The sequence below is a fragment of the Dendrobates tinctorius genome, unplaced genomic scaffold, assembly GCF_039654945.1.
Source record: "Dendrobates tinctorius isolate UK_male_01 unplaced genomic scaffold, ASM3965494v1 ptg000007l, whole genome shotgun sequence".
NCBI lineage: Eukaryota > Metazoa > Chordata > Amphibia > Anura > Dendrobatidae > Dendrobates > Dendrobates tinctorius.
Window position 1 is genome coordinate 58782495 of NW_027361675.1, and position 23221 is coordinate 58805715.

Below are 23221 nucleotides of genomic sequence, written 5' to 3' on the forward strand. Positions count from 1 at the left end.
TATTAAACGCCATCTTCCATTCATCCCCGTGCTTGATGCGAATAAGATTATACGCCCCCTGAGGTCAAGCTTAGTAAACCAGCAGACACTCTTAACTCAGGGAGAATAAATCAGACATCAGAGGTAACGGGTACTGGTATTTAACCGTCATCTTGTTAAGGGAACGATAATCAATACACGGTCTTAATGAACCATCTTTCTTGGCCACAAAAAAAAACCCAGCACCTAAAGGTGACGAGGATGGTCTAATATGACCCTTCTCCAATGACTCCTTAATATATGATCGCATAGCATCATGTTCTGGTACTGATAAGTTGAAAAGCCGACCCTTCGGAAATTTACATCCAGACATCAACTCAATTGCACAGTCATTACTCCTATGAGGAGGCAAAGACGCAGACTTGCTCTCACTAAATACATCAGAAAAATCGGCTAGATAATCAGGAATATCATGAGACTGAGGAGAGGTGGAGAAAACAGGAGCGTCCCTAAGAACACACTGACAACCTCAACTCACCACAGTCCCAGATTTCCAATCCAAAACTGGATTATGAGTTTGCAACCAAGGAAAACCCAGAACAATAGTATCATGCAAATTATGCAGCACCAAAAATTTACAATTTTCTTGGTGGTCTGGGGCAACCCGCATCGTCACCTGGGTCCAAAACTGATTTTTATTCTCCGCCAAAGGAGTAGCATCAATACCCCTCAAAGGAATAGGCGTCCACAGAGGCGTCATGGAAAAACCACAACGTTTAGCAAAGTCCAAATCCATCAGATTCAATGCTGCTCCTGAATCCACAAAAGCCTTCGTGGAAAATGTGGATAAGGAGCAGATCAGAGTAATTGCCAAAAGAAACTTAGGTTGTGTACTGCCCACAGCAAATGTGTGTGCAAAACATTTCTCTCGTTTTGGACAGACAGAAATAGTATGAGTAACATCTCCACAGAAAAAACAGCTTATTACGCCTTCTAAACTCCTGACGTTGTGCCCTAGACAAAACTTTATCACATTGCATAGGTTCAGACATTTGTCCAAAAGGTGGCAGCGCCTCTCGTGTAATTTTGCGTTCACGTAAACGCCGATCAATTTGAATGGCTAATGACATAGAATCGTCAAGACCAGAGGGAACAGGAAATCCCACCATAGTATCTTTTACAGTTTCTGACAAACCCTTCCGAAAGAGAGCTGCCAAGGCACTATCATTCCATGTAGTAAGGACCGCCCACTTTCGGAATTTTTGACAGTATAACTCTGCAAAATCCTGACCCTGGTTCAATGCCAACAGGGCTTTCTCAGCTTGATCAATAGCATTAGGTTCATCATACAGCAACCCAAGGCTTGAAAAAATGCATCCACATTAGACAGAATAGGATCTTCAGGTGTCAAAGAAAACGCCCAATCCTGGGGATCGCCGCGCAGCAAAGAGATGACAATTTTAACCTGCTGCGCAGAGCTCCCCGATGAATTAGGCTTCAAGGCAAGAAATAATTTACAATTATTCTTAAAATTCAAAAATTTAGACCGATCCCCAGAAAACACATCATGAGTAGGGATCTTTGGTTCAGCAGCATGCGAATGAGCGAGATAGGCGGAAATTCCCCGCACTTATGCAGTGAGCTGCTCCACACGATCAGACAATTGCTTAATCTCCATTAAGAAAAAAAAAATAAAAAATCCTCCTACGGCCCCAGAGAAAAAGAGGAAAAAATATACAAAAAAAAAATTCTGACACTTCTTTTTTCTTTTTTTTTTTTACAATTCTTTCCTGCATTTGTGTACCCTAGAATCTGCGGTATGGCTGGTGATTCTGTTATGAATGGGTCACCGAGGAGAAAAAAAACAAAACAAGCTAAGCCACAGAAAACCAGAGAAGTTGGTAACTATGCAGATTGCAGATCCCTGATCTTACCACACAACTAGCAGTAGCTGTGGAGCGTGCCTACGTTGTTCCTAGATGCCTCGTCACGGCCGGAGGACTACATAAGCCTAAAGCAAGAAATGGGAAAAGTAACTGCCCCAGAGCAGACCCCAAAGGAATAGACAGCCCCCACACATGTATTGACGGTGAAACAAGATGAAGGCACAAACACAGGCAGGAAAATAGGCTGAGCAAATGATGGGGCCCAAACTAACTAGAGAGGAAAGGAAAGGCAAGTCACTGTCTGCAACCTGCAAAAAACCCTACAAAAATAATGTCCAAAACTTCTGATAGCAAAATTAACCCTGAAGTCACTAGACTTCTCCCACTATATCAGCACTCTGGAATATTCTGAGGCAGAGCAAAAAGAGACCGAACTAGTAAGGGACAAAAAGCCAATTGGCAAAATACTGATAAATAAGAGTGGAAATTCAGCTCAGCCCCCAGGCGGGGCTGGCAGGCCACACAAAAAACTGAATAGACCAACAAAATCAAGTGTGAACATTAGCAGAAAAACTTAGGTTTAGATGACTGGAACAGAGCTGAAAACCAAGAGCTGACAAGCCAGAAGGAATCATAGAATCATAGAATCATAGAGTTGGAAGGGACCTCCTGGGCCATCTGGTCCAACCCCCTGCTCAAAGCAGGATTCGCTAAATCATCCCAGTCAGATGTCTGTCCAGCCTCTGTTTGAAGACTTCCATTGAAGGAGAACTCACCACTTCTCGTGGCAGCCTGTTCCACTCATTGATCACTCTAACTGTCAAAAAGTTTTTTCTAATATCTAATCTGTGTCTCCTCCCATTCAGTTTCATCCCATTGCTTCTAGTCTTTCCTTGTGCAAATGAGAATAAAGTTGATCCTTCTACAATGTGACAGCCCTTTAGATATTTGTAGACAGCAATTAAGTCTCCTCTCAGTCTTCTCTTTTGCAAACTAAACATTCCCAAATCCTGCAACCTTTCCTCATAAGACAGGGTTTGCAGACCGGTCACCATTCTGGTCGCTCTTTTCTGAACTTGCTCCAGTTTGTTGATGTCTTTTTTAAAATGTGGTGCCCAAAACTGGACACAATATTCCAGATGAGGTCTGACCAAAGAGGAGTAGAGGGAAATAATGACTTCACGTGATCTAGACTGTATGCTTCTGTTAATACATCCTAGAACTGCATTTGCCTTTTTTGCTGCTGCATCACACTGTTGACTCATATTCAGTCTGTGATCTATTAGTATACCCAAGTCTTTTTCACATGTGCTGTCACTTAGCCCTATTCCTCCCATTCTATATATGCTTTTTCATTTTTATTGCCCAGATGTAGTACTTTGCATTTCTCCCTGTTAAAAACCATTCTGTTAGTTACTGCCCACTTCTCCAGTTTATTTAAATCTTTTTGAATCCTCTCTCTCTCTTCTCTAGTATTAGCTATCCCTCCTAGCTTTGTGTCATCAGCAAATTTAATCAGTTTACCCTCAATTCCTTCATCTAAATCGTTGATAAAGATGTTGAACAATACAGGGCCCAGGACAGAGCCCTGTGGTACCCCACTTGAGACATTCTTCCAACTGGATGTGCAGCCATTTACGACCACTCTTTGGGTCCGATCACTAAGCCAGTTATGAATCCACCTAACAGTTGCCTTGTCCATTCCATACTTAGTCATTTTTTCAATAAGGATTGTATGAGAGACTTTGTCAAATGCTTTGCTGAAGTCAAGATATACTATATCTACAGCATTTCCTTGATCCACCCAATCAGTGATACCGTCATAGAAGGAAATTAAGTTAGTCTGACATGACTTATTAGTTACAAACCCATGCTGACTCTGTTTGATCACTTCATTCTTATCCAGGTATTGACTTAAATGTTGTTTAATAATTTGTTCAAAGATCTTTCCTGGTATAGAAGTCAGACTCACCGGCCTATAGTTGCCTGGGTCCACCTTCTTCCCCTTTTTGAAGATAGGAACAACATTTGCTCTTCTCCAGTCTTCCGGCACTTCTCCTGTTCTCCAAGAATTTTCAAAGATTATGGAGAGTGGTTCAGAAATTTCTTCTGCTATCTCCTTCAGTACTCTGGGGTGTAATTCATCTGGACCTGGAGACTTGAATTCATTTAGGTTAGCTAAGTGTTTCCTCACTATCTTTCTGTTTATAGATATCCTGGATTCTTCTATTCCCTTAATAGGACAGTGAATAACAGTTGGTGTTACATTTCCTTTCTGAGAGAAAACAGATGCAAAATAGGAATTTAAAAGTTCAGCCTTCTCAACATCCTGTCTTACCATTTCATCATTTTCATCCTGTAAAAATCCTATAGCATCTTTGACTTTTCTTTTACTTTTGACATATCCCCAAAATCCTTTATTATTGCTTTTGACATCTCTTGCAAGCCTCAATTCATTTTCAGCTTTCGCTAATCTGATTTGTGCCCTGCAGATTCTGCAGACAGCATTATATTCTTCTTTAGATATGCCTCCCTCTTTCCATTTTATAAACATTTTTTTCTTCCTTTTTAGCATGTGCTTAAGTTCTGTGTTCACCCATCCTGGTTTCCTTAAATGCTTCCTATTCTTCCCTCTTTTTGGAATTGTTAACAACTGTGCTTTGAGAATTTCATTTTTCAAGATTTCCCATCCTTCCTGGACATTTTTGTCTTTAAGGATATCCAGCCATTGGATCCCTCCAATTATCTTTCTGAATCCCTTAAAATCTGCCTTTCTGAAATCTAACCTTGACGTCTGAGTCTTCACAGGTCTTCCGCCTCTAGTTATCCAAAATTCTAAAATAGCATGGTCGCTACCTCCTAGGGTTCCAGACACTTTTACCTCCTCAACCATTTCCTCCCTGTTTATAAGGATTAGATCCAAGGTAGCAGTTCCCCTTGTTTTCTCCCCTACCTTTTGGAAGATAAAGTTGTCAGCAAGAGAGGATAAGAATTTCCTTGACCTGTTAGTTTTGCCTGAGAGAGATTCCCAACAAATGTCTGGATAGTTGAAATCTCCCATGACAACTATGTCATATTTTTTGGAGAACTTGGCCATTTGATGCATAAAGAGTTCATCTATATCTTCGGCTTGCACAGGCGGCCTGTAGTAAATGCCTACAATGGTGTCCTTTCCATTGTTCTGTCCTTGTATTCTTACCCAAACAGTTTCCACAGAACTCCCAGTCTCTGAAGCTTCAATCTCTGTGCAGATATACGCGTTTCTAACATACAATGCAACACCCCCTCCTCGTTTATCAAGTCTGTTTCTTGCAAATAAGTTGTATCCTTCTAGTCTTGTATTCCAATCATGTGTATCGTCCCACCAAGTTTCAGTGATTCCAATGACATCATATTTCTTTTCCTGTGTTAGTAGTTCCAATTCTCCTTGTTTGTTGCCCATGCTTTGTGCATTAGTATAGAAACATTTTAGTTTGTGATTGGTTTCTCTTTCTCCAATATTTTTATTAATTAGATTCTTTCGTCTTTGTTCTTCCTTTCCACTTCTATTAGCAGAGTTCTCAATAGCATTTGTCAGGTGTATGGCTTTTTCTGGTCTTTTGCTTCCCTTCCCATGTTGTTCTAGTTTAAACATGGGAAGGGAATCACCAGCAAATGAATAGGTCGTCAGCTGTCTTAAATCCAATCTGAGAATCCCGAGATCCAATCATCATCCCCATCCTCAGGTGGCAGATCTCCACCGATCAAACCAGCAGCACCACCTCCCTACACCACCAGAGGGAGTTCAGAAGGGGAACCAGAGAATGAACTCACAACACAGGTCATTCACAGGCAGAGGCAGGTCATTAACAGGCTGGAGGCGAGTCATTCACAGGCCGGAGGCAGGTCATTCAAAGGCTGTAGGCAGGTCATTCACAGGTTGGAGGCAAGTCATTCTCAGGCTGGAGGCAAGTCATTCACAGGCTGGAGGAATGTCATTCACAGGCTGTAGGCAGGTCATTCACAGGCTGGAGGCAAGTTATTCTCAGGCTGGAGGCAGGTCATTCACAAGCCGGAGGCAGGTCATTCACAGACTGGAGGCAGGTCATTCACAGACTGGAGGCAGGTCATTCACAGGCTGGAGGCAGGTCATTCACAGACCAGAGGCAGGTCATTCACAGGCTGGAGGCAGGTCATTCACAGGCTGGAGGCAGGTCATTCACAGGCTGGAGGCAGGTCATTCACAGGCTGGAGGCAAGTCATTCACAGGCTGGAGGCAGGTCATTCACAGACCGGAGGCAGGTCATTCACAGACCGAAGTCAGGTCATTCACAGGCCCAAGGCAGGTCATTCACAGACCTGTGGTAGGTGGAGGGACCGTGAATAACAGACAAGGAGGAGAGGCTCAGGGTACAGTCCGACCCCTGTGCATCGAAAACTAATTAGAAGAGAACTTCAAATGGTGATTAAAGAAGAAGCACAAACAGGATTTATTCACTAAAGGCATCAGTGTAATCAGTATTACAGCGCCACTATAGCCATGTTTTTACTTTACATTACAAAATTACACTGACAGGTTTGTTTAAGCTGCTTATGATGTGACAATAAAACTCATCTAGAAAATCTTGATCTCTATGGGCTGGGCCCATCACATTTGTCATTAGTATTTTTCATTAGTATTTTTCATTAATGAGAAAAGAAAAAAAAAATCTCCACCTTTTTCTATTAGTCAGTGAAAAACAGATAACCCAATGGCATTAGAATGCTGTCTGATTTATTCATTGACCCATTGACTTGTGTTGCCAAATTTGATCAGACACTTGGTTCTATAACAAACTTGTCTCCACAATTTTCCATGGACCACTCGGTCTGAGGAATATATCTGACACGGGACCTACCCCATAGACTGTCAAAGATACAAGGGCTTTCTGTGATAAAAACTAGACAGCATTTGTACGTGAAAACTGCCATGTGAAGAGCCCAAAGTAAGGTTAGCATAGTTGGTAAGCATGTTCATCAGTAAATATTGGCTGAAGATTAATTCCAAGATTCTTAATTAACTATTCCAATCATATAACTAAAGGCAAGCAAAGATGATTTGGAAGCAGCTGCAATAATTCATATTTATATAGTATACATAGTGGTGACTAGCATTTTGCATTATTATAGGAGTGCTACATAATGATATGTATTTTGTATTCTAGACATTACTTATCAGCTATTTTATGATGTATGAACATAACATTAAATTGCATGAGTCTTTAATCTAACATTATGCTCACAAAATTCAAAGTAGTAAAACAGAGCAGGCTGTGTATGTATGCAAGAGTAATCAGTGTCATCATTTTCACATATTCCTAGTTTGGAAGCTTGGTGAACATAAGAAATGCCATCTGCTAGTCTTTTGCACCATACTGAATTGAGGTTGGTTGCTTGGAATAAATCCCAACTCCTGGAGAGTGTCAAAGTCTTTATATTTCTACCACATCTATTCTGTGTTGCAGAGAGAAAGATTTATAATAGGGTAATCAATGAGAAAAATGGTTGCAGTTTACATCAGTACTATTATGTCTTTGTAAGTGCCTAACTGTACACATTTCTCATGTTATACTGGTAACTGTTAGAAATGTTTTCAGTTTAGATGGATGCATAGATGTAACTGAAGGGCATTAACGACCATGCCCCATTCAATCTTCAGTAGCTACTAGATGTTGACTCATTATGAAAGATAGGCTGTAAAGGGGTTGTCTTAGGGTACCGTTACACATAACAATGTCCCAGTGATCCAACCGACGATCCGACGTGGATGGGATCGCTGGGACATTGTTAGCTGATCGCTGGTGAGCTGTCACATAGACAGCCCCTCCAGCGATCAGGACCAGCGAGCACGCTGGTTACCAGCGTAAACAGCGGGTTTTTAAGGGCTGCAGGGCCCTTAGAAGCCCAATGTTTACCCTAGATACCAGCATGCACTGCAGGCAGGGAGGGAGGTGGAGTCAGAGCGGCGCAGACAGACCGGTGTAGCTCTGCTATCTGCTACTTCGGTCTGACAGACTGGAGTAGCAGATAGCAGAGCTACTCCGGTCTGTGCCCCGCTCTGCCTCCACCTCCCGCCCTGCCTGCAGTGCACGCTGGTATCTAGGGTAACCATCGGGTTTCTAAGGACCTCGCAGCCCTTAGAAACCCGATGTTTACGTTGGTAACCAGCGTGCAGCGGCGCTCATCGCTGGCTCCCGCTGCCACACGAAGCAATGCGCGCTGGCCAGCGGGAGACCAACGATGAAAAAACGGGCCCGGACGATCCAGCACAATCAGCGATACCCCGTGGGGGGGCCGATCGCTGCTGGATGTCACACACACCGATCTCGCTGGAGAGATCGCTGATGTGTCACAAAATCAGCGATCTCGCCAGCGAGATCGCTGTGTGTAACGGGCCCTTTATCAAAGATAATCCCGTTCAGAATCCTGCCCCCAGAACAATCAGCTAATTGTCGCTAATTATCCCTTCTGGCAGTCCTGGTCACCGCTGCTGTGAAAAGGTAGTTTTACATTGCATAAAAAAATCATAGGAAAAAAGACATACTTACCAATAACTGGTCACAATACCAACATACTGCAGAATTAGAACAGGCCTTAGCAGAGGCAGAGGAAAATAGAAAAGGGTTCCTGTGCATAAACAGTACATGAGCCTCTTTCAGTCCAATAGATTATCTTATACCTGCCTCGTAGGAATGGGCCCTCTTACCTCTTGGGCCCATGTTGCTGCACAGGTTGTACCAATGGTATGTTCTCCCCTGGGCCGCAGTAATAAAAGGTGGGGGCAGCACAGGTGTAAAGTACTTGAACAACCTCTCTCACACCTGTCCTCCATGGGGCATTGATTGAGGAGTATTACAGAAAGACATGAATAAGGCTTGTAAAAATGCCAGTCACTCTGATACATATAGTGCTCCATGCCGACTTACAGCCCATTGGTGACACTCATAATATTAGATCAGGTGGGCTGCCCAGCACTATGTTAGTGCACCCCGCAAGGAAAGACACCCCAATTCGATACCCCACCACCAGGCCTTATATTGCAATTCACTGACATCAAATCCAAAACGTTACATTACATTCAGATGAATGTACTGACCATGTACTGTAATACAAGGACTGACAAAAGGAGCTGTTGTGGCTCATAAATAGTGCTGTTTTATTATTCACTAGCTGAAGAGCCCGGCGCTGCCCAGGCATAGTAAGTAACTGTGGTTAGTTATAACAAATTATAATTATCCTCCATCCCATAGTCCCGTGCCCATATACCCATCATACATATCCACGATCCCATAGGCCCGTGCCCATATACCCATCATACATATCCTCCATCCCATAGTCGAGTGCCCATATAACCATTAAACATCCTCCATCCCATAGTCCCATGCCCATAAACCCAGCCACCATACATATTCGCCATCCCATAGTCGAGTGCTCATATACCCATCACACATCCTTTATCTCATAGTCCCATGCTCATATACCCATCATACATATCCTCAATCCTATAGTCCCGTGCCCATATACCCATCATACATGTCCGCCATCCCTTAGTCCCGTGCCCATATACCCATCATACATATCCTCCATCCCATAGTCCAGTGCCCATATACCCATCACACATCCTACATCCCATGGTCAACCATTATGACATCATAATGAGTGGCAGGGCTTGCAACCTATGATGACATCAGCGTCGCCATGGCAACCATTATGACATCATAATGAGGGGCGGGGCTTGATACACACACACTTTTTCCCCATTATGTAGATAGGGGCAAAATTGTTTGGTGAATTGGAATGCATGGGGTTAAAATTTCACCTCACCACATAGCTTAGGACACTCTCGGGGTCCAGACGTGTGACTGTGCCAAATTTTGTGGCTGTAGCTGTGACGGTGCGGATGCCAATCCCGGACATACACACACACATACATACATACACACTTTGAGCTTTATATATTAGATTTCCCTTTACAGGGCATGTTGATGGGGTTGCTTTTATGGGTCAACCTTAAAAACAGCCTATTACATGCAAAAATGCTTTTTACCTGCAGATATAGTGGCAATCTACAGGTATGCAGCGTTTGAATCATGTTAAGCTGGTTTATTGGAAGAGCAGCAGCTACAGGGAGAAAATTAAGTTTTCATTCTCCATTTACTGTATCTGCTCACTTCAAGATATTGTGTCCAAGCAGAGTTCTGTAGAAATTATTAGTGAATATGCTGAAATCACTCCCCTTGCACCTTGACTGACTGCCTACTCTGCAAACACACACTGCCCACAAATGCAGCACACAGGTTGACAGTCAAGGTGCAGAGGGACTAACATGATATCTGCAGGTTGATAGCATTTTGAACCTGACAGGTTCCTTTTAAGCAAGAAAATCCTCTTAAGCTTGGAAGGGTCATTTTTACAATGGCAGCTCTTCTCCGGGAGCAATTTAAGGGTGAAAAATACTCAAAATTTTAAAATTAAATTAATGGAGAAAATAGGCACAATAAATTACACAAAGGTTGTATATCAGGTATTTGGATACAATTAATCATGAAGGAGAAACCAAAAAAGGAAGTAAATCAGATAACATCTGCATTGACACTCAATAGCAAAAATGGTGATGGGTTTTCTATCTTAAATTCATATTGGTCACACAGTCAGCACAAGTCCCCTACTTGAAGATTTTTCCAAAACCACTGTTTCAATACTGTTAAAAACTGCCATGGCCGCCTTCACATCATTCATACCAACTGTGCTATTAAAGCGTTACTGCACACGCTATTGTCATGGTAGTTTAGTGCTGTAGGAGGACCAGGAAGGAAGCTGCTGTAAGATGGCATGCACCATCCATGGAGCATTACACCACTGGAGATAAAGGTGAAACGTAGGGTAAAAACCACCACGAGCAGGAGGCATACTGTGACAAGCAGCTGCTCAATTTCACAACTTGTTTTGGGGACATATTAATACAAAGTGTTGAAAAATGAAAGCATTTTGTCCCTTTGGAAACATGCAGTCTTTAATAGAAAACATGTGAAGACACTTTGCAATTTTCGGTGTGAGAGGATACGGTAAAAGAATTTTGATTATTTCCTTTTAAGGATAAAGGTTCATTTTTTTTCGTTTCCTGTATTGTAAGAGTACAGGCCCATATTGTCCTGCTTGCTCTTATGTAATGGCTTGTTACCACAAATAATAAAAAGTTTTTCATTCCTTATAACAGTAAAGGGTTTTTTTGCAAAGAAGAGATTAGGAAATCTTTTGCTATGTTTAGTCTAAGCCTGTTTTATTAGGTTTAGTCTAATTTCTTACTCTCTGAAACCTTGATTCATTCAAGCATGACATTGATATTGATAGGACTGAGGCCTCAGTTCAATAAGGCTGGCGATTTTCTTGCCAGAGTTCACGAGAGGCTTGGTAGTCAGATACTCCTGATTCATGAAGAGGTGCAAGCCTTTTTCATGAATTTGGAAGTTCTTATGAGCGTTGGGAGCCTCCATGTGCTCTATGCCTCAAATTTTACTGTAGTACCTGAGTGGTATAACATATCTGGAGTAAGGAGTGCCACAGTTCATCATGAATTAGATGAGCTGTGCCGTCACACATCTACTACTCCTTATCTTGCACCAGCTTCCCCTATTTTGAAAGACCTGGTAAAAAAATGCCAAAAGTAGCCTCATTTTTGCACAACTCCAAGTTGCGCCAAAATTTAGCATCTTTTGGATGACTATATACTAGCTTCTCATTTAATAGTTGTCTATTTCGTCCACATTCGTTATATGTTGAGTTGTATGCCATTGTTCATTTTGAGTGCAGGAATGTTTCTGTGTATAACAGAATGAATACATCATCTTCCCTATGTAAGTGTTATGGCATCCAAAAGTTACAAAATTTGACTCAAGTGTTATTTGTATAAAATTTTTCAAGTATTTTCCCTTATGTGCTGCACCAGCACGTTTCTATAAACTGTACAGGGAATAGCAATGGGTTAATGGACTCTACAAATTTACTGTAATGCACATACAAAAAATCAGCATACATTGTAGCTGAAATCTACGACAGCTAACACCTTCTGTAGGTTTTATTTGCTGGCACATGAACAGCCCAAAGAATGCACCAAACTTATTGGGAGGCATGCACCTCTTAATCAATTTGGTGCATCTTATTCCTGCACTCCTCTAATTAGAGATGGTGTACAAAACTCCAGTCTTAATGAATTTTGGTCATAGTATCAGTTTCTGCTCAGCATGTCTTCATATTATTCACAGCAAGACTTAATCCTGTGGATACTTGCTACTAATGAAATGTGGGCAGCAGTAGAATACATGCGAGTGGTCAATGTAGCATACTATCGGAATGTGACATTTGGCCAGATTAATTATCAGTATCTAAAATTTTCTAAGTAGACCCCATATGAATCTACCTATGACCCGCCAAACCTGAGGAGAAACACTTAGGGAAGATTAAGCATATGTGTATGCACAAGTCTGAGTGATCTTTCTTGCACTTTGCCTTCTAATTTTGGTTACCACACTTTGATAAGTGTATATATAACTTTGCTGGATCATTGTGGGTTTTCCCTCTAATTTGATTACCACACACAACTCTATTTTTTCTTTGTATCTTGATGGTCAATGTAAATGATTTATGTTAAATAAAGCCTTCTTTCTCAGTAAGCCTGTAGGTTAGTTGAAGGTATAGAGGACCAACTAGGCAAAAGATGAGTAGCGCAGCCATTTTTATTTGTTTGTTAGGGTACTAACCTCCACAGTCAGGAAGGATGGTTGTAGGGATTGAGTAGGAAAGTATATTTTCCCAACCCCTATGATGATCCCACCAAGGACAACATCTGCAAGGAGTTTGTATGTTCTCCCCGTGTTTGCGTGGGTTTCCTCCGGGTTCTCCGGTTTCCTCCCAAACACTCCAAAGACATACTGATAGGGAATTTAGATTGTGAGCCCCATCGGGGACAGTGATGAAAATGTGTGCAAACTGTAAAGCGCTGTGAAATATGTTAGTGCTATATAAAAATAAAGATTATTATTATTATTATTATTATTATTATTATTATTATAAAAATAAAGATTATTATTATTATTATTATTATTATTATTATGATTATGATTATTATTATTATTATCATTATTCAATAAATAATAATCAGTAATGAGTTGTCATTAGTAGCATGTACACACAGGATTGATTAAGTATTGATTTATTAAGTTGTGAATATTTTTCTTTTCTTTTATGAAGACATGCTGAGTATGAACTGATATTATAATTTTTTCTTGTGAGTGCCTTACATTTTGCTTTGGACCCCAAATAATATCTCTTTTGGTGACATTTTTAGTGATTTAATTGTGTGTCCTATACTCCTTATGTATACCTCAGGATCATATTTTATAAAAGATTTTTTTGATTATCTATTTACTGTTGATTTGACTGATTAGACTCCATTATTTTGATGCATATCCAATAAAGTTTGAGGTTTTTAGTGGGTGTTTTTGTAATTTATAAGGTTGTTGAGCTTGTTATTATGGATTATTTATTATACCACTGACTCATCTCTGGAGAACAAATGTAAAGGGTTCTTCTGCTTTTAGACTCCCATCATCATTTGCCCTGTTAGGATATACAAAGGTAAGTTTGTCAATTCAGGGCTCTGCTTTATTATGGTTGGTTCACATGACCGATTTTTCCACATCCAAGAAAATAGTCCAATTAATCGAATCAGACTTTGATCAGAGTGGCATCAGTTTTTCTCAGATGTGAAGGGAAAAAAGAAGAGTTTCTCCACCTTCTTCATTCTGCCAGTATGTGAAAATCTGATCACACACTGATGTCATCTAAGGCTGGTTTCACATTTGCGTTTTTTAGCGCTGGAAAAAAACGCATACGTGCGCATGCGATTTTTCCCCTATATTTAACATGGGTGCGCATACCTGCGCGCTTGTAAGCGCATGTATGCGATTTTCATGCGCTGCGTTTTTTTGGGGTGTGCGTTGGTATTTTCCAGACGCTGCATGTTGCATTTTTTGGCCCTTGAAAAAATCGCATGCGCACGTATGCGCACGTTTTGCGCTAAAAATGGCCATTATAGCCTATGGATGCGCATACGTGCGCACTGGCATGCGCAGGTATGCGATTTTTTAGCGCTGCGTTTTTTGGGTGGTGTCCACTTTTTATCCTAGTTAGAATCTTCTAAAGTCAAAAAAAAAAAGTCTATATAAAGGAGGTGCCTGCCAAAACTCTGCCACTACTACACTAGACAGATTGAAGAGCAGACATTCAACCAAGAACCCATTATATCAGCAAAGAATGTGAGTATATTACATTATATGCCTGTCCTTTTAAATTATGTATGTACTAATGATTTTTATTATTTTTACATGCAGTATGTCTTCAGAATCTGAGTATTCCCCATCGCGGCAGGAATTGGCGCAAGCAGACCGTGAGGTGATTATTTTCGTGCATCTGGTAAGTATATCTGCTGCTTCTCCAAATCTCTTACGTTTTTTTCAACTTTCAGACATCGTCATCATCATCTGTGGACGGGAATAGTGAGGGCGAAGAGCAGGAGCAGCGAAGCCAAGTCCCGGTGGTGATACGGAATGTAAGTATCAAATGATTTGTAATGTTCTTTATTTTTTTTTTATCTTCTATTTTTACTCTTTTTTTTGTTTCTTTTTTTGTAACTTTTTAGTCAATTTAAATTTGATTATTCTAATGAATGTGTTTTGTCTAGGTTCCACAACGGGATGAAGACGTCTACCTGGATAATGAGCAGCTCATCAGCCTGGTCCAGGAGCGTTCGCCGTTGTGGGACAGCCGTGACCGGCTGTACAAGGACAATGTGGTGACCCGGCGGCTATGGAATGAGGTGGCCGCAGCGTTGATGGATGGCTGGGACAGCGCCACAGCATCCGCCAAAAAGGCGTTTAGTGAGTATTTCCCTGCTCTGTATTGTGCCGCAGTGACTGTTGTCCTTGACGGCACTGTTGGGTTTCGTGCTAGGCGTATTCTAGCAGGAAACCCAACAGTGTCATCGGGGTCTACAGTGACTGCTTTGAGTATTGTATTGCTACATTGTGCCGCAGTGACTGTTGTCCTTGACGGCACTGTTGGGTTTCGTGCTAGGCGTATTCTAGCAGGAAACCCAACAGTGTCATCGTGGTCTACAGTGACTGCTTTGAGTATTGTATTGCTACATTGTGACGCAGTGACTGTTGTCCTTGACGGCACTGTTGGGTTTCGTGCTAGGTGTATTCTAGCAGGAAACCCAACAGTGTCATCGGGGTCTACAGTGACTGCTTTGAGTATTGTATTGCTACATTGTGACGCAGTGACTGTTGTCCTTGACGGCACTGTTGGGTTTCGTGCTAGGTGTATTCTAGCAGGAAACCCAACAGTGTCATCGGGGTCTACAGTGACTGCTTTGAGTATTGTATTGCTACATTGTGCCGCAGTGACTGTTGTCCTTGACGGCACTGTTGGGTTTCGTGCTAGGCGTATTCTAGCAGGAAACCCAACAGTGTCATCGTGGTCTACAGTGACTGCTTTGAGTATTGTATTGCTACATTGTGACGCAGTGACTGTTGTCCTTGACGGCACTGTTGGGTTTCGTTCTAGGCGTATTCTAGCAGGAAACCCAACAGTGTCATCGGGGTCTACAGTGACTGCTTTGAGTATTGTATTGCTACATTGTGACGCAGTGACTGTTGTCCTTGACGGCACTGTTTTTTTTTATCAACAGTGGACAAAGTCCGAACACGTTGGCGTTCGATCAAGGACCGCTTCAACAGTGATGTTCGTGCTGAGGGCCAGGTTCGCAGTGGATCTGCGTCAAGGACCAGAACTAGATACCGTCACTATCACGCGTTGCAGTTCCTAAGACCGGTCCTTGCCACAAGATCGTAAGTATTATACATTTTGGGTTTTTATTTTTATTAATCTGTGTTTTTCTAATCCACAGCTGATGCTTCTTGTAAAGGCATGGTAGTAATGATTTTCCTTTCTTCCACAGCACCTGGAGCAGCACCCTGCAACCTGGCCCTGGAGCGGTCCTTCCTCGGACGTCCTCTGACCCGTCCCAGCCATCCGACAGCCAGGAAGCACCTTGCAGGTCCCACACACACACAGCTGGTGACCAGGAAGCTGGGCCATCAGGTGTTCCCCTGTCCCAGGTCTCTGCCACTGGTTATGCGGGCACTACCCGCCAGCGGCAGAGGGCCTTGGACAGGAATGTCTTGCCCGAGTTTATGCATTTGAGCGAGACATTTAATTCCAGCCTCAAGTCACTGTCCGACAGAGTTGAAAGCGGTTTTGCACTGATGGAACGTGGTTTTAACCACTTTGAACACCGCTTCAATTCTGTAGAACAGCGCCTTGACCGTCTGGAGGCCGACCTCAACAGACCAGCACACCATTTTTTTAGTAAGATTGAAAAGGGCATGGCGGAACACCTTAGTCCTGATCAACAGCTGAATGTGCTGCAGGCCTGCAACAATGCTTTCTTGCAGGCTATGCAGCATAATCGGTACGGTCAGCAGTCAGTGGTGTCCTTTCCACCTGTGCCACCATTGACTCGCTTCACCTCACTACCGACTTGTGCTGCATACCACTGCACGGACACCTCTCTTCAAAGCCAGGACACCCACCGTTACACCACCACAAGTCTGAGTGCAGCTGGTCACTTCACCGACACCACCATGGCAAGCGCTGCTCCTGTCTGGAGCACCACCGCCAATCCCATGCATGCGTGGAGCTCAGCCACCACTAGGCAAACATGGAACAGCCCTGCCGCTACAACAACATGTAGTAGCCCTGCCACCACCACTCTGCAAACCTGGACCATCACTGCCGCCACCAGTCCTCCTGCAAGGACGAGCACTGACAACGAAGAGCAGCAGCAGCCACCTCAGCAGCAGCAGCCACCTCAGCAGCAGCCACCTCAGCAGCAGCCGCCACCTCAGCAGCAGCAGCAACCACCTCAGCAGCAGCAGCCACCTCAGCAGCAGCCGCCACCTCAGCAGCAGCAGCCATACCAGCAGACGGGGGACCTGCATTCCATATTTGCCCCTAGTTCAAGGCGAAATCAATCAAGGTGGGCATTGGGCCAAAGTCGGTCCAGGCACACAAGCCTACGGCGACATGCCATTACAACTAATGTACCTGAACAGATTTCCTCTCCTACAAGTGTTCCTACTTTAATTCCCTTAACTGGACTACCTTCCCCCACAAGTTTTGTTGCCCCTTCCCCTCAAACACCGTCTTCAACTGCAAGTGTTGCATATTCCCTGCACACCCCCAAATTGAAACCATCTGCCCCCAAACGCCGTAAAAAATAATTTTTAGTTTTATTTTTGTGATAAAAAATAAATTTACATTTGTGGTTCACCATTAATAAGTTTCATTAATGTTGTTTGCGCCGCTCACACACACTGATGGGTAAATACATGTTAAAAACAAACCCAAGGGCTAGTATAGTCATATGTGAAATAACATGGACTAGTATAGTCATTCCAAGGCCTAGTGTAATAACTCTAGTTTTACCAAATAGAATCTGGTTTCATGAAAAACAAACTGTGGAAACTTGTCTAAAAAATAAGTTTCTTTCTAGTTTCACCAGTTTGTTTTTTGTGAAACAAGATGCTAGTTGTTAAAAATCGAGTTATTACAGTAGGCCTTGGTATGACTATACTAGGCCGTGGTATTTCACATATTACTATACTACTAGCCCCAAGGCCTACTATACTCATATTTGAAATACCACGGCCTAGTATAGTCATTACAAGGCCTAGTGTAATAACTCTAGTTTTACCAAATATAATCTGGTTTCATGAAAAACAAAATGTTGAAACTTGTCTAAAAAATAAGTTTATTTCTAGTTTCACCAGTTTGTTTTTTGTGAAACAAGATGCTAGTTGTTAAAAATCGAGTTATTACAGTAGGCCTTGGTATGACTATACTAGGCCGTGGTATTTCACATATTACTATACTACTAGCACCAAGGCCTACTATACTCATATTTGAAATACCACGGCCTAGTATATTCATTCCAAGGCCTAGTGTAATAACTCTATTTTTACCAAATAGAATCTGGTTTCATGAAAAACAAACTGTTGAAACTTGTCTAAAAAATAAGTTTCTTTCTAGTTTCACCAGTTTGTTTTTTGTGAAACAAGATGCTAGTTGTTAAAAATCGAGTTATTACAGTAGGCCTTGGTATGACTATACTAGGCCGTGGTATTTCACATATTACTATACTACTAGCCCCAAGGCCTACTATACTCATATTTGAAATACCACGGCCTAGTATAGTCATTACAAGGCCTAGTGTAATAACTCTAGTTTTACCAACTAGAATCTATTTTCAAACTGTTGAAACTTGTCAAGTTTTGTGAAACAAGATACTAGTTTGCCAAAATCGAGTAGGCCTTGTGGCCTTGTTATGACTATACTAGGCCGTGGTATTTCACATATGAATATACTAGTAGGCACAAGGCCTAATATACTCATATTTGAAATACCACGGCCTAGTATAGTCATTCCAAGGCCTAGTGTAACTTACTTGTATTCCCCATGGACTTTCATTGGGGTTGGGTTTTGAGGGTTGTGTTTTGAGAAAATCACATACTTTGTTTTAAACTAGTTGCACAATTTTCGATTGAAAAAAAAATGGTTTCATGATTCATGGCCTGCAGCTTTGCTCATTCCAATATATTTCACGCAGACTAGCAATGCTGAATTTTAACTCATATGTGTATTTACCTGCCCAGGTGTGTGAACATAAAAAAATTCAGTTATACATGGGAAGTTTTTTAATTAATTGGAGTTTAAAAAATATAGTGCACTCAGTAATGGTATCAAATAAGGATTTTTATTACCATAAACAACAACATTACACCATTTCATCTTGCCAGTGCACCCGTCCTACATCAGAAATAAAGTAGGCCGCAAATTTGTCCCTCATTTGGCCAACTTCAACGGATGACCTGAGAGTGTGCTGAGTGAATTCAGGCAATGGGTTAGGAGCATCATCGTCCAGTTCAAAGGTCGGGTGCTCTTTAGCCATCACAAAGTTATGTAGAACCACACAGGCCTTCACCACCTCATCGACTGTTTCAAGTTTAAGATTAATGGCCGTGCCCAGAATTCGCCATCTGGAAACAAGAATCCCAAAAGCACACTCGACAGTTCTTCTGGCCCTGGTCAGCCTGTAATTAAATATTTTTTTGGTGTGGTCCAAGTCCCGGCTGGAGTAGGGTTTCAGTAAGTTTCCGCACATTTGAAAAGCCTCATCGCCAACCATTACAAAGGGCAGTGGCGGAGCTTCGGTGTGAGGAAGAGGCCGTGGCATAGGGAAATTAAATTGGTTGCCATACAACCTCCGGCCCATGTCTGAGTTTTTAAAAGCCTGCGAGTCATTACCACGGCCAAATGCTCCAATGTCCACTGCTACAAACATACATCCGGCATCCGCAATTGCAATGAGTACTATTGAAAAGTACTTTTTGTAATTATAGTACTCAGATCCCGTTCTTTGGGGTTTGATGATCCGTATGTGTTTCCCATCAACAGCTCCCAAACAGTTGGGAAAATTGCATACTGTCCAGAATTTGTCAGCAATTTCCATCCACTTTTCAGCGGTGGGCAGGGGCATAAATTCTGGGCAAAGAACATTCCAGAGAGCCCGGCAGGTGTCAGCAACAATTCCAGACAAGGTAGAGATTCCAATACGGTACTGGAAGTGTAGTGAGGATAGGGTTTCTCCAGTCGCCAGGAATCTGTGAACAGACAAAGAAGTAAAATTAATATTTATGTATATTATTTTTAAAAACTATAAAATAAGATATTAGTACATTCACGAAAACTAATTACCCAAGGTTTTGAATACTAAATTTCCAAAAAAAACCATCAGACCACACCCCTTTGTTTTTAAAACATACCGTAATGTCACCAGTAGCCGTTCTTCAGGAGGAATCGCAAGACGGAGCTGTGTGTCCTGTCTCCGGATGGATTGTTGGACACGAGCAAGCAAATCCATGAAACTTTCGTGGGACATCCGGATATAATCATTAAATTTCTCCGGGTTTGCACGTAGCTCGCTGTAGAGGGTGTGGTATGCCCCACGGCTCTCCCGGAGTTCAACAATCGGATGTATCCACATACGCCGCCGTCTTCGCTGCCTCTCTCTCTTCCTTTGTTCATGGCAAGCAACTGCATACGCCTGAGCCATCGCGATGTCCAAATCCAAGTTGAAGTGAAAACTCTTCCAGCGCAGATCCATGGTCACGAGAAGAATCAAGCAAATGTGAAGAATACTGTAGACAAGGTCTATATATATTAACATACCACACCCACAATGAAGTCCCATTGGTCTTGTGTGTTGTTGAATGGTTGTATTTTCTTTTTTGTGGGGTTTTTCCAAAATCTGTAAAAAAACGCAAACGCACAAAAAACGCATACAAACGCGCAAAAACGCTGCGTTTTTTTCCTGCATGCGCATTAAAATGCTGGAAAAAAACGCAGCGTTTGTATGCATTTGTATGCGTTTTTTTAATGCGTTTTTTTGCGGGAAAAACGCGCTGCAAAAAAAAGCAAGTGTGAAACTAGCCTAAGTGCAGTATAATTGTTTCCATGGACCTGTAGAATTGCATTGCCAGCTTTGATCTGACCCTCGGATCAAAATTGGACTTGTTTCCGTTTTTTGAGGACCACTCTGTCCAATAAAAAAAAGTCATACATGTGCACAACTACATAGGAAACCATATATGTGAGTTCTCTCTGTGAAAACCATGGATAGTACTCGGATGAGTAAATCGGTCATGTATGCGAGCCCTTAGCCTGAAAGATATTGCAAGGAATGCTGTCCTTTAGCATTTATGGCTTAATCATGCATTAATGAAGAGATTGTCCAGCTCTACAATGTGGTGAAAATATAAATTCTTTTATTCGCTCCAATCCAAAAGTACAAACGAGGTTAAAGTGCGAGCATAATGTAGATGATTGCTTGCATTCAACGCGTTTCTGGTGACGCGTTGAACGCAAGCAATCATCTGTATTATGCTCGCACTTTAACCTCGTTTGTACTTTTGGATTGGAGTGAATAAAAGAATTTATATTTTCACCACATCGTAGAGCTGGACAATCTCTTCATTCCTGCAGTCCTCAGCGCCTTGACACGGCGACTCCGTGCTCCAATGGTAAAGATGCCTTCTCTGGTGAGCTGGAATTTTTGATTTGTCTCTTAATCATCACATTACATAAATAGCTCATTAATTTCATTGGGTGCTGTGTAATGTGTCATTTCACTTCTAGCAATGGAAATGTTCATTCATCTGCTGCTTTCCCTAATAATAACACCTAACATTGAAATCCCTACTACATTGGTAGCACAGGCAAGACAACCTTCTTAGTTTTGTGAGAGTCCACCCTCTCGGGTCACTGCTTTTGTTGAGGACAAGGTGAAAGTTAGCGTTATTTCTGATGTTCCTGATACAGTGTCTGTACAAATCCCCTCCGAAATGTAAAGTGCTGCGGAATATGTCGGCGCTATAGAAATAAAATGTATTATTATTGTTATTATTATTATACAGTCAATGAAAAGGGACAGCTTATTCTCAAAGTGCTCTCCAGCCAAAAGTAAGAAGTTAGGGCCCCTTGTTTTAGTAGTGATGGGCTCCTAGATGTTTATCCCTCGCCTTACATACTTTTCTAACTGACAGGTTATGAAAGTAGAAAATCAAGTTGCCATGGGACAACCTCTTTGAAATTAACTGTTTCTAACTGTAGAGTCATTATTTCGGTGTTCTGTAAGTGTTACTAGACCGGCCATTTTGATGAGCTATAACCCTTGAATCTTTATTGCTTATTTGTAATTTATTTTCAGTAAAAAATATTTTTTTTTAAGTACAGTATGCTCTTGGAAAGAATCGTGACACAATAATGTATCAATTGTTGGAAAATAATAAAGCGTACCATATTTTAAGCATATTTTTACTTTAAGATGTCTAGATGTCTCGGCGGCCTTGCAACATTTCTGCTTGGTAAATATCAACCATGTGGATGTTTTGGATTGTAGACTGGAAAAATTATTCTTAAAATTGCTTTACTTATTTAGTTAGACCAAAAGCCTTATTAACTTACATGAAATAAATACACAACAGATGTCCTCTGTGGCGTAGACAATGAGAGAATTCTTTTATAACAATTCACTTTGACATGTGTTTGTAATAAATATGATTATTGCATTATCCTACAATATGGCAAAACACTGATTATACATCCTTGTTTATGCTATTAACCATAGACTTCAAGATCACTTAGTGTGGGAAGAAACTATTTATGGCTTGCACTTACAATCTAAGCTCATTTACTAAGAACAGAGGAGAAAGAAACAGAATAATGTCGAATATTATTATATTCCTCAAGGGTACATGAATGTTAAGCTCTTGACAAGTATAATTTAAAGCATTTAATCAAATTTGTGTAATTCAATGCATTTGGTAGAAAGAAGAAAATTCACATACTGTAGAGGGATAAACTGCTTTATCTTTTGAGAAATCATGTCTGTTCTCATATTTACGTGTATGAAGTTAAACTGTATAGGCTGCGTAGCTACTACAGACTGTATAAACAGGAGAAGGTGGAGAACTACATCTAGAACCCCAGTTTACCAGGAAAAAAACCCATAAAAGACATATTATTTTAAACGGAATCTGTCAGCAAGTTTCTGTTATGTAATCTGAGAGCAGCATGACGTAGAGACAGAAGACTCTGATTCCATTGATGTGTCACTTACTGGTCTGCATGTTGTCATATTTAATCACTGTTTTCTTTGTTGAAGATTCTCCTGTTCTTTAATGTTGAAATCAGTATATAACCCTGTCCACACCACTGATCGCCAGCTTTCTGTGTACACTGTATATTGATAGAATGCTGCTAGTCTGTGGGGAGTATTAGTGGTGGGGCTAGGTTACACAGAGAAGTTGACTAGGAGGCACAAGACAACTAGTTCTGTATCAACATTCTCCTGCTGATAAAACCTCTTATTTTTATTGGAACAGCCAAGTCTAGTAAGCAATACATCCCAGAAATTAAGCTCTCAGTCTCTACGTCTACATCATGCTGCTCTCAGATTACATAGCAAATACTTGCTGGCAGATTCCATTTAATAGTCACAGACAAAAACTGCAGAGTCAAAAATGCGATAAAAACGCATGTAAAAAAACACATTTTTATCCTATTGTATTGACTCCTAAATGTGAAAACCTCCTAGAAAACTTAAAAAAAATTGAACCTTAGCTTCCACGATGAGTATTTGATGCGTATTTAGGCTGTGT

General features: G+C 41.4%; 2 protein-coding genes across 7 annotated transcripts in view; one reads left to right on the forward strand and one right to left on the reverse strand.

Moving 5' to 3' along the window:
- Positions 1 to 23221, forward strand: part of AUTS2 (activator of transcription and developmental regulator AUTS2) — a 2002816-nt gene that overhangs the window by 877313 nt on the left and 1102282 nt on the right. The window lies entirely within an intron of this gene.
- On the reverse strand, positions 18138 to 20435 carry LOC141088934 (uncharacterized). Its single transcript, XM_073575177.1, has 3 exons — positions 19826 to 20435; positions 19065 to 19663; positions 18138 to 18142 (listed from the first exon to the last, which is right to left on the reverse strand). Exons 1-3 carry the CDS (start codon positions 20419 to 20421, stop codon positions 18138 to 18140), a joined length of 1200 nt encoding a protein of 399 aa, XP_073431278.1. The 5' UTR covers positions 20422 to 20435.